General features: G+C 31.9%; 1 protein-coding gene across 4 annotated transcripts; it reads right to left on the reverse strand.

The window, feature by feature from the left end:
- Positions 1-1,031: 1,031 nt before the first annotated feature.
- LOC107032323 (phosphatidylinositol/phosphatidylcholine transfer protein SFH13-like) lies at positions 1,032-7,702 on the reverse strand. 4 transcript variants are annotated; one of them, XM_015233918.2, is made up of 15 exons: positions 7,533-7,702; positions 6,239-6,356; positions 5,824-6,127; positions 5,440-5,539; positions 5,069-5,335; positions 4,534-4,611; positions 4,338-4,442; positions 4,200-4,249; positions 4,018-4,117; positions 3,808-3,906; positions 3,609-3,719; positions 3,170-3,323; positions 2,075-2,463; positions 1,912-1,986; positions 1,032-1,226 (listed from the first exon to the last, which is right to left on the reverse strand). In XM_015233918.2, exons 2-15 carry the CDS (start codon positions 6,243-6,245, stop codon positions 1,224-1,226), a joined length of 1,842 nt encoding a protein of 613 aa, XP_015089404.1. In that variant the 5' UTR covers positions 6,246-6,356; positions 7,533-7,702; the 3' UTR covers positions 1,032-1,223. The 4 variants fall into 4 exon arrangements, with proteins under 4 accessions (XP_015089404.1, XP_015089403.1, XP_015089401.1 ...); XM_015233917.2 differs by having other exon boundaries at positions 1,032-1,439; XM_015233915.2 differs by lacking the exon at positions 1,032-1,226 and adding an exon at positions 1,672-1,767 and having other exon boundaries at positions 5,824-6,124.
- Positions 7,703-11,815: the final 4,113 nt, after the last annotated feature.

Consider the following 11,815-nt stretch of genomic DNA (forward strand, 5'->3'; position numbering starts at 1 on the left):
CTACAATTACAGAATCACAGAAGAAATAACATTGTATATCAAGATTTTATTTGTTATTTTTGAAATGGAAAAACTATGTGAGGATAACGTTCTATTTGATTCAATCTGTTTCTTTCTCGTTACTTTAAAAATTATACTTTGTAGGTCCAAAAACTTTCCAAAAAATCTGTTTATTATTGCAATCAAATTTAAACATGATTTATAAGTTTCCTATATCAATCAACCTATGTATACATATAGTTATTATCATATGATATTGTGACCAAATCAATGTCAAGTTTTCCTTCCAAATTACCTCGTTTAGTTTTTTTTCTTTTTTTTTTTGGTTGATAAAACTCATTTAATTGCAACATTGGGTAATACCTTAAAATATATTATTAGCTTATCATAGTTAATTAACTAAATAATATTATTTTTATACCAACAATTAATCATATGATTAACTTATTCAAATTTGTGTAAATGTATGTCATATTAATTTTGGTATAAATATTTATTCAATCGTATTTATTTTAATATTAAATTAGTTTTTTTTTAGTCCCAAGAAAGATGTAAATAAAAATAAAAAGATAGAAACTCCTTCCCTCTTTGATTGGACGATTATTATTTTATCCTAATTCACATGGTTTCATTTAATGTAATGTCGGTGGCATTTCTTACATGTTGCAAATAATTGATATAATTGTCCTCGTGAGAAGAACTCTAAGTACCCTATGATTTATAGTTCACGAGTTTAAATTGAATAAGAATCACTGATACTTGTTTTAAGATAGATAATTTCCGATTTTTTGTGAACACGAAATTATGCTTTAGACATTGTACTCTTGAAGATTTTTATTTTTTTTCTGTGACAGAAAAACCCGCAACCGCTATACTATGGGTGCACAAGAGTAAAACACCCACTCCTATGCGATAGTTTACAAACCACATAGGAGAGGTAATCGCATTAGAAAAGTCTGGAGCGACGAGCTCAAACTTTTTTGGAGATTATAACTAAGACAAAAATAAATGAATTATAACTAAGACACAAATAAATGAATGTTGAGTAATAACTAATTATTAGGTGTGAAATTCGGGAAAAAAATCATAATTTAAATGTGTTTTTGACCATTAACACGAAAGAACTACTCAAACAAAACTTTCTACAACACATGCCAAGACGTTCTCCTGGAAAACATCAGCACGTAGTTGATTCTTCACACTGGCAACTTGTAAAGGCACATTTACTGCATAAAATTTGAAACTGTTTCCTTTAAGCTTTTCCTTTTTGACACATTATTAGTTTAATGAACATTTTGAAAGAAACATTTCTGTGAGCTCTGTGTAAAGTACTCAAAAATGCAGAAACTCTGAACATCTACTGCCCTCGCAGCACGATTAGCACTCAAAACTCATGTTGCATCAACCCTCTCGTATATTCAACAAAATAACCTCCCCCGCTGCAACAAAAAGATCTGAGTTTCAGAAACATCGAAGAAGAGAAGGCATTAACCTTCCAACTTTCAATAAGCACTTGGTAGTGGCGAGAAAGGTGATAGTTTATACTTGACATAGTGTCCCCAACACCCAGTTTAAGACCCCAGCCCCCCCCCCCCCAAACATAACAACAACAAAGGTGGATTCAGAAATTTATGCTCCACGTCAAAAGTATTGGGAGGAAAGCAAAAAGCAAGAAGCCAACGGACAAAATGACTTGACAGTTGATTTTCCTGATTTCATCTTTCAACAATGCTCAACCCTACCATGTAACCCTCTCGGGCCTCTCCCCTAAGCATGAAAATGAAAAAGACAGGTAAACGAGAAACCTACCAGATGCCATAATTAACCACCTTAGAAAATATGAGGTGGTTGATAGGCCGTCTGACAAATGATGAGCAACCGAGTTCATATTTGTAATGTAAAAAATCTTACATGATTACTTGACTGTTTTAGGTTCTCCAACAATTCTGCAATTTCGAGTTGTTTCACCACTGCAGTATGCAATACCTGTTGAAAAATATAGAACAAGACAGTTGAATAATCCAAGTTAAGTTTAATACTATATAACTATATAACTGTCAATAATAAGGCATACCCTTTTTGTCTTGTCGAGGTCCACCTCCACTGATTTGATCCTTTCCAATGATTGCTGGATCATTTGGTCCTTCTCTGCTGGGATCTCAGCAGGTTTTCTCTTTATTTCTTCAAACAGCATTTCTAGTTTATGAAGACGCTCCATGCATGGGAGGGCCTCACCCGATTTATGAACAACTTCACCATAAGCAGAAGAACTGCTTTCTTGTCTTTCTTCTAATGCACTAGTGCGGGAAGCATTTGCCTGTTTCCTCCAACACTCGAAGAACACACCACAAATCAGTCCAGAGAGTTTGAGTATGAAAGGAACCAGTTTCCTTTCCAAGCACTGCATACATCTGCTCAAAACCTTTTTCTGGATCGTTTCAAACCAATGAATCACCAATTTACCTAAAGAGCGCATAATAAATGGGACATGAATCCCCATCAGGCTGATGTTCCAGTAGCACAATCTTTTAATTGGAAGTTAATAACCTCATAGATCAACTGATGTACTTGCTTGGATGTTTACAGATTTGGCAATGCACATCAGTCTAGTAGACACACAGAAATGAATGAATAGAAGAAAGAGATGGATAGAGAATTGGCTAATGAATATGAATATTTTAGCAACTTTTCGTGGAAATCTGGCTAAAATCGGTATTTAGTCAAAATATTACTTTTGATAACCAATTTAGTCAAAATATAATCAACTTGTTAGGTGAGAGATTTGATAAAGTTTCTCTGTTCAAAAATGTTAGGTACTTTTGTAACCGTCATTATTAACATCTAAGCATTTTATTACTATTTTAAATGAATTCGATTCTCCTAATTTTGATGTCACTTCAAATTCTTTTTGTTATAATTGTATGGCTAAAAATAAGCGATTTTGAGATCTCTCTCTATAATCAAGTTTACATTAGATATAATTGTCAAGTAACGAGTTTCAAAACACGAGACACTCCGGACAATACAACTGGAGCTCAAATCATAATTGAAGTTACAGTTGAGCAAGTCTTCATCATAAATAATATCACATCATTAGAAACAGGTCCAGCTGGCAACTGTATCAGAATACATTCTACTGGTAGTATAGATAAACAATGAAGACAAATACCTTCAGAAGTTGTTCGTGCATTAGTGGACAAATTCGTCAGATTGCATTCTCGAGGCTCTGGACAACATAGGGAGTGCTCATTAACATCAACTAGTTCACCGGTGCTAAATTGCTCATCACAACTACAGTAGGGGGTAGAATTCGATTTCCTTGCCTGCACGAGCAAGATTTAAGGTAAAATAATTGTAACCCATATCTAAAAGGAACACATTTGCACACACTTTAAATACATGATAACTATTTTCCCTTCCATTATTGAGGACCATTTTTTTTTCTCCCTCTCCCTTTGTTTTTGGAGCAATGGATAACGCACTAATCTGATGATTATATTTGTATACACATCATGGTGATTATTGCACTTTACAAACGCCAGATACATTTGATAAGAAATGTCATTTTAAACTAAACTACGGTTATATAATACTGTAATACTCACTACCTCATCAAGTAGGAACAGCTGTGGAATTGAACTGCTACTTCGTCTAATTGGAGAACGTGGAACATGAACATCTGATACTGATTCAGCTGTTGATGTCTCATTAATTCTTCCCTGACCACAAAATATGTCAAATAAGGGGAGACGGGAGGTATAATAAACACAAGGAAACAACACTAAGACTGTCAAAGTAAAAATTCACCTTTAGTGGGCGTATCTGTTTAGAGGAATCAATTCTTCTTTGATCTCTGGATATTCCAGATATTTGCTTCATAGTTTTTGCCTCTAAGTAATGTAAAAGCTAAAAGTGGAGCAGAAAATTATTGGTCACCTCAAATGAAGAAATATTCCTTAAACTTTAACGAGAAGAGCCATGAAAAGAAGAAAATAGTAAAAACACCAACAAACCCACCTTCATTATTTCAGGATTACTCCATGGACCCTTGTTAGACCTGAGGCAGCGACGCTCAACAGAACAGGTACAAGAGCCACCCAGAAAGTCAGGTAACTGACTGGACAGAAAATATCAGATACAGAAATTAACATTTTCTTTTCAAACAGGTAGGTCTATATGAACAATAGAGAGAGAAAAACCTAGGGTCAATCGCTTCAAGCAGTTTACCCAAAGATTTAGGTTCCAGAACCTGCAAAGTGCAGATGAGAACACGGATATTCAGTCAGTTGAAGTTGGACCAAATGAGTAGAAGAAAAGAAGCCCCTGCTTTCCTCCACCTGTATTTTGCCAATAGTCTTTGCATCCAGAAATTTCTGTGCTGCAGGCCAAAGTATCTTTTGGAAGCCAGGGCCAGCATTGACAATGAACATCCGTTGTAATGTCTATATAGAGATGTCAGAAATCATTAACAACGGAATCTGAATAACTACATGAAATCTAATTTAACTATTCATTCATGATGACAGCTAATACCTCAGGAAAATAATTGTTATCAACTTTTGCCATAGCTGCCAAAAGAGTAGCAGCTGTCCTGGTGAAGTTTTTTACTCCCTGCAATCAATGGCATACTTCTTAATATGTGAAATTGAACAAGAAGCAGCAAGCTGACGACAACACTTCTATAAGACTTTTTTTTAAAATAAGGAGCAACACTATTAAAAGACCTTATAGAGGGGTAAACATTCTTTTTCTGGCAAAGTTTAATGGGAATACATGTTATTCGCATATCATTATCCATAAATCACTTTGGTAAAGGCAAATCCAAACTATGTGGAGACAGAAATTGAAGGACCCAAGAGCTCCACCTAATTCTTAGAAATACCGTGGGCATGCTAAGCTATTTGCAGTCTCACTTAATTGTTTAATGCATGTAGATATGAAATTAACACGGAAGTACTTCATTGTCGCAATAAAAGCTATATGACTTCATCAAGTTTTAGATTGTGTAAAGAAATGCAACAGAGATTTGAAGAGAGTCATCAATTTTCCATTCAGTGAAGCAACATACAAGGCCTTGCACATCCAAAATTGTGGTTGTTGAGTAGATCCTTTTCTTTGCTGCAATAGAACATGCAGGGAATTTCTCATGTAGGGCCCTTTCAAACTCTTGGACATGATATTTCATGTAGCGATCAATTGTGGTGATTCGCATTAATTTGTTCGGGTGAGCTTGTCCAAGCCTTTCAATATACACGGGCCTTCCATCCCTGTCAACTCCATGATATCCTTGGGGATAATATTGCAAGACTTCTTCCAGCTCTTCAAAGTGAAAATCCTGAGCAGTCACAAGGTCCAATAAGCAAATAAAGTTGAAGCAAAATGCTAAAATTAGAGTTATGGTGATCACAAGACAAATTTACGCCTGTAGTATTTAACTACCTCCAATATTGTGTCTGTTCCATACTCCTTCCTCCAGTTAAGCATTTCTTGCCACATCTGAATAGTCTTCTCAATGTTGAAATCTCTTGCCTTTAAGAATCTATAAATAATAGAATACCAACATAAGATTGAACACTTGCTATCGGTGCACAAGAATCACTAAAACCAATATAAGGACACAACTTGCAAGGTGCAGACATAGACAGCTTACTAGACTGTGAGTAAGGTTCAAAACAAAATAGCCATGACAAATGGAGGTCTTGAAGAGACATTTTCCGTCAAATTCTACTGCTTTTAGTGTAAGTTATCACTAAAAATTGCCAACACTCGTGCAACTGAGAATCCTGTCAACCAAAGAATTATACAACTCAAAAGGCAACTCACCTCAACAAGGTATGGTAGTCATCATGTACGGGTGGCAACAAATTTCTGTCAAGAAGTTTTTGATGCAATTCATAGACAACATTTTCCTCCTTTGAATCATGGACATCCTCTATCAAAACCGAAGGAAACCTGTAATCAACTTTCTTTTTTCCTCTTTTTTTGAGGGAGCGAGTGAACTTGTTGGAAGCATTGATTGCCTTTTTCCTGAAAGCACCAATTCTGAATCCCCGTGTTTCATCCTCAGAGTTCTCAAAGTCTGATTTTCTTTCTCTACGGTCATCATAATAAGCATCTGATCCCCCTTCTAGAACACAGGATAGTATTCAGAGAATTCATACTAGAGTATCATAGAGCAAACACTAATTGAACTATCCCAAAAAAATCTTCAGTTCAACGATTAAATGAGGTAACAAACCTGACATCTACGTGACAAGGAGGAGAAAAGAATGACGAAGTAAGTTGTGCCTCTAGAGTTCAATGCAATTATGGCTTTTCCGTCTCAAAACCATTAAGCACAGGTTACACTTACATACCTAAAAGAAGACAAGTAAGCCACCAGAATCTCAGACTTCCTAGAAAAAAGAAGACAAATAATTTTTGCCAAAAGAGAAGACAAGCATTGTTTCATATTGTCGCAATGATTTTCCAAATGAATTTGAAAATAATTTAACTCTGCAAAGAGTACTCTAGCTCATCAGGAAAAAAAAACCATCAAGCTCCATTACTATTAATTTGTGCAGTCCAGTCAAACCTTGCATCAAACTACCACAGAATGGAAATAAAGAAGATTGAATATATTATCTCACACCAATTATTGTATTGAACTCCACCGACATTCCTCAAACTGATATTTGTTCCAGTAAAATGTTAAAGAAATAGCAGTACAGACAGGCAGAGCTTGAAATGTATACTTAAAAAACAACTACTAAGCCACAATCCTGAACTAGTTTGGATCAACTATATCCACGTAGTTCCTATTCAAGCCAGCTATAAATTTAATATCAACATCATTTTTTTTTCCAACAAAAGAATATATATGCATAAGGTATTTAAGAATCCTCTAACTTGATCACATCCAAAATCAACTAAGTATTCAATTACCGTAAACTGAAGCTCATATCTCACATGACACCAAATAGCAACAACCATGAGCGGAGCTAGGTAGCGGATTGTATATACAAAGTTAAAATTAGTTTTTATGTATGTATATAGTAGATGTTGAATCCCCTCGGCTTCTTCACATGTTTTCTTCTTAGTAAATTGAAACTCCTTCGAGAAGATCCTAGCTCCATCATTAGCAGCAACAACAACAACAATAAACCCAGTGTAATCTCAAATGTGAGGTCTACACCTTACCCGAGGCTGTTTCCAATAGACCTTCGGCTTAAACAACGATAAAAAAGAGGTAAAATGCTATGACAGGCAAAACTCAACATATATAATCAAAACAACAACTACTCAGCCGCAATACTGAACTAGTTTGGATCAACAATATTCACATTGCTACATTATCAACATTTTTCAAAAAATAAATAATGAATTATAAGAATCCACTAACTTCATCACACGTAAAATCAAACAATCATTCAATTTCAATTCTCCGTAAACTGAAACTCAGATCTCACATTACACCAAATAACAAATACTACAAATGAAAAAAAAAACGCTACGATAACATTCACCGGAATGAAATGCTAATGGAATCTCACCGGAAACCTATCAACGACACGGCGATCAAAATCGGCGATAATCAATTTCGAGAAAAAATCTCAGATAATCGTAGCCATTTATGAACATTTAAAAGCTTTTTCTCTCTTTCAGCATTTTATTTTTTTTGAAGATTGCAGCGCCAATTTTTTTACGCTTTCAGCGTTTTGCTTGTTTTGTCTGCTGTTTTTTACTACTCACTCCCTCTGTCCCTCACACAATTTACGTCACACCTTTTACATTTCGAAATTAAAATAAGTTTATGATCTAAATTTTTAATATATTTTTTAATTATTTTGATATTAATTATTATGATTTATAATATTTTTTAAATAGTTAATATATATATATATATATAAATTTTATTTTATAAAAAATTCACGCGTAAACTTTAGATCGAACTTAAATAATTTGACTCTCAAAAATAAAAAGTATCACATAAATTTGAACCGAAAAAATAAACTTTTAAAGATTGACGGTGGTCTGATAGTTGGATAAGATTTAAGTAATTTATGTATTATCTTTTGTATAACTTATGCAATGTTTGATAGGTAAATAGTAAATAAGTTATGCATTTATAAAATTAATACAATATTTGATTGACAATTTAGAGATTCGTATTATAATACATGGATAAATAAGATTCCTACTTAACGAATACATGCATATAATAATATATGAATTTACTCATAATTAATTCGTGTATTATTATTATCTGAATAACCTTAGCTACCAAACGATTCCTACGTGTGTAAAACCTTGATCATGGGAAATGAGAGAATGACCTTTTGTAGCGGATAAGATGATGGAGATGAAAATGAGATGATTTGATCACGTGAAAATGAGGTGTACGGATGTATAAATAAAAAGATGTTCGAAGTTGGTTGTAGTGATAATTGGAAGAGGTAGATGTAGGCTAAAAAAGAAAATTAAAGAAGGTGATTAGAAAGAATATGATGTAGCTTTAGTTAAAGTAAAAATCGAATATTAGAGTAGAAAATTAGTAGATAATCTTTTAGACGAGAAAAGTTGGGTAGCCTAGCCTCATGCCTTACGATAATATCAGCAATATTTCATCCGTTTCAATTTATTTGACTTAATTTATTCATTTATCTATGATTCTTCTTTTTCTTTTAGCAGTTCTTTTTTTATTTCAAAATTTTCCAAACATTATATGTTTGAAGTCTGATCAAATGATTTTTTGATATATTTGACGTTATTTTTTTATATTTCATATCGACTTTAAATATGCTAAAAAAATTGACTAATTAATACTAATAGTTTATTTTCTTCTAGATACTATAGTATGTGTTACTTTATTTGTTTCATGTTTAGATATTTTATCATCATACTTTATTTGAAACCTTAGTTTAAATATTTCTCTTTCGAACTCAAATTTTATCAGATACAATTTCTCTACCCCCAAATTACACGGTAAAAAAATGAGTTCCTCGATAGGGAACAGTACGTGTCGAACTGCAGCTTTGCATTTAATTAAATGAAATTGGACTGAAAACAAATAAATAAATATTTGGGAGTATCAATTACTTCTTTCGTCCGGTATTATTTGTCATTGTTTCTATTTTTAGAGTCAAACTATAAAAACTTTGACTAACATTTTAAGATGTATTTTTTCATCATATTGATATGTAAAAAATGTAATTTATAGTACTTTTTATACAGTTTTAGAATATCTAATTTTTTTTGTTTAAAATATCGAATTAATCTGATCTAATTTACCTTTAAAAATTTAATTAAATTGATTTTTAATAAACGTAACATGACAAACAATTCAGAACGGAAGAAGTAATTTTACGGTTACCCAAATACCCGCAAGTTTTTTGTTTGTTTTTTTCAAAATAATAAATTCAATACTCTATCATTTATAATAAATTTTCTGTTCTGACAAGGTGCAGTAAAGGTTCCCAAATTAATATTGTCGTTATACATTTATTCTGTTTTTACCCTAGTAAAGAGTGCCCTTACTTAAAAAAATATTTTTTATTATAATTATAAAAATAATAATATTATTATTTATATTGATAATTGTTATTATATGTGAGGAGATTTTTTAATTTTATTTTTTATGTATTTGACTAAAAGGACATCAAATTCAACAATGTCGTTTTGTGAGGGTGGGAAATGGGAATCACAAGAGATCAAATGCTTGGGTTTAAATAAGTTATGTCATTTTTATATGTATGATGTATCAATTTTTTAGAGAATAAATTATTTTATATTTATTATAAAATAATGTAAAGTTGTTCTAAGAATATCAGATAATGTTAAAAGTATTTCGAATCGGTTGAACTTAATAATGAGTATGAGATTCAACAGTTTGACAAGATGAGTATTAAGATATTGTGATTAGTGAAGCTCAGCTAATGTAATTGCTCGTCTATGGATCAGGTTGCTATCTTTATTCATAACTTCGAAAATACATATTCAAACATTAGAACGCATTGAACTTTGATGCCGATAAATACTTAGTTGACGTGTATGACAGATCATTCATATAAGCCCATGACGAATCAATAAAAATTCACACACACATTAAAAATTATATATATAAAAAAATATTTGTTGAAATCTTGAAATTCACATAATATTTTAACAAATGAAAATGAATTGTCAAAAGGTAGGAAGTGAGTGATAGGGACAATTGAAAGGACCAAATGAATGTGGTGAGCCTTAAATTTAGATTCACCCCACACTATTATAGTAACATTTTGCTTGTAATAGTGACATTTCAACAAGTTCTTTGTGTCCCATTACTTGAAAAATGACTTGACATTGCCAAGATATAAGAGCCCCCCCCTCCCCACCACCCCCTCCCCACCTCATTCTCACAGAGCAAATAAAACTAGGTAAACTTACGTAAATATATTATAATAAAAAAATATTTATCTTTTATAGCAATAACATATTTTTTCACTTAATCACTTTTAATTTATTTATAATACAAGTTTAATACATATTACAAAGAAAAATTTATTATTCACATATAATACAAGTTTTAATGATGGAAAATTCATTTATCGCACATTTTAATACACTTATAATACAATGTGACAATTTTTTACCAAACAAACATAAGATATTTCAAAAACAGTTATAATTCAAATATATTGCATACATAATTCACATTTAATACATATTACAAATTTATCACAGTATTACTATAAATGATAATAAACAAAAAGTATCGCTAAAATCAATAATTATTTTTAAAAATGTATCAATTCATGTAATTTTTCCATAAAACTACATATAGTAATAGTCCAAGCTATCGAATGGGCTTAATTCTATAACTTCATCATTTTGGCCCATCCCACTTTAGAAGCAAAAAAGGCCCATAACTTTGATTGGGTCACAGGACTCAAAATGGTTGTGATTTGAGGCTCTCTTAAATATAAAAGGAAAAATCGTATATAATAGCAAATTACTAATTCAAATTAAATGTTATAATCATAGTTTAATTTAATTGTACTCCATAGCAAATTATTGCTATTTCACCCTCTCTCATGGTGAATCTCGCTCGCCACTCTCGTTGTCTCCCTCGCCTCTATCGCTTTTATACAAATACAAATGTATAAAATGTATTTGAGTTTGCATAAAGCTAGAGAAAATTGTATATATACATATATTTTCGTTTCATTCTCTCCCATCTCCCAGATATCGCTCGCCACTCTCCCATTTCTCGCTCGCTCACTCGCCTCTATCACTTTATACAAAAACACAAATGTATAATATGTGTTTGTGTTTGTGTTTGTATAAAGCGAGAGAAAATTGTATATATACATATATTTTCGTCCCTCTCTCCCAGATCTCGCTCGCTCGTCTTTCTCACTTTATACAAACACAAATATATACATTATGTTTGTATTTGTATAAAGCGAGAGAAAATTGTATATACAAATACATATATTTTCATCCCATACACTTTTAGTTATACAAATATGATCTTCCCCTGAGAAGTTTTCTTTTGTCTTTCTCTTTTTATCACTTTATACAAACACATATCATACAATTGGTTTTTTGTAATATGTATACTAAAGTAGATTATACAACTGCTTTCTTTTGTATATGTATAGCGAAATTATACAACTGTTTTTTCTTTTGTATATGTATATAAATATACATATTTATGCTTGTTATGGAGCGCAATTATGCAAACTATAGTTACAATATACAAATATGATTTTCATATTTTTCATATTTGTCATATGTGAAAGTTTCTCTATAAAATAACTTATTAATCACTTTTTGAATATATATATATATA

This window comes from Solanum pennellii, chromosome 10, assembly GCF_001406875.1.
Source record: "Solanum pennellii chromosome 10, SPENNV200".
Taxonomy (NCBI): Eukaryota; Viridiplantae; Streptophyta; class Magnoliopsida; order Solanales; family Solanaceae; genus Solanum; species Solanum pennellii.

Coding starts and splice junctions, on each gene's coding strand:
- LOC107032323 (XM_015233914.2), bottom strand. Junction 5,336..5,439: donor GAACAGACACAATATTGGAG/GTAGTTAAATAC, acceptor GTGACTGCTCAG/GATTTTCACTTTGAAGAGCT. Junction 4,118..4,199: donor CTTGAAGCGATTGACCCTAG/GTTTTTCTCTCT, acceptor TTTTCTGTCCAG/TCAGTTACCTGACTTTCTGG.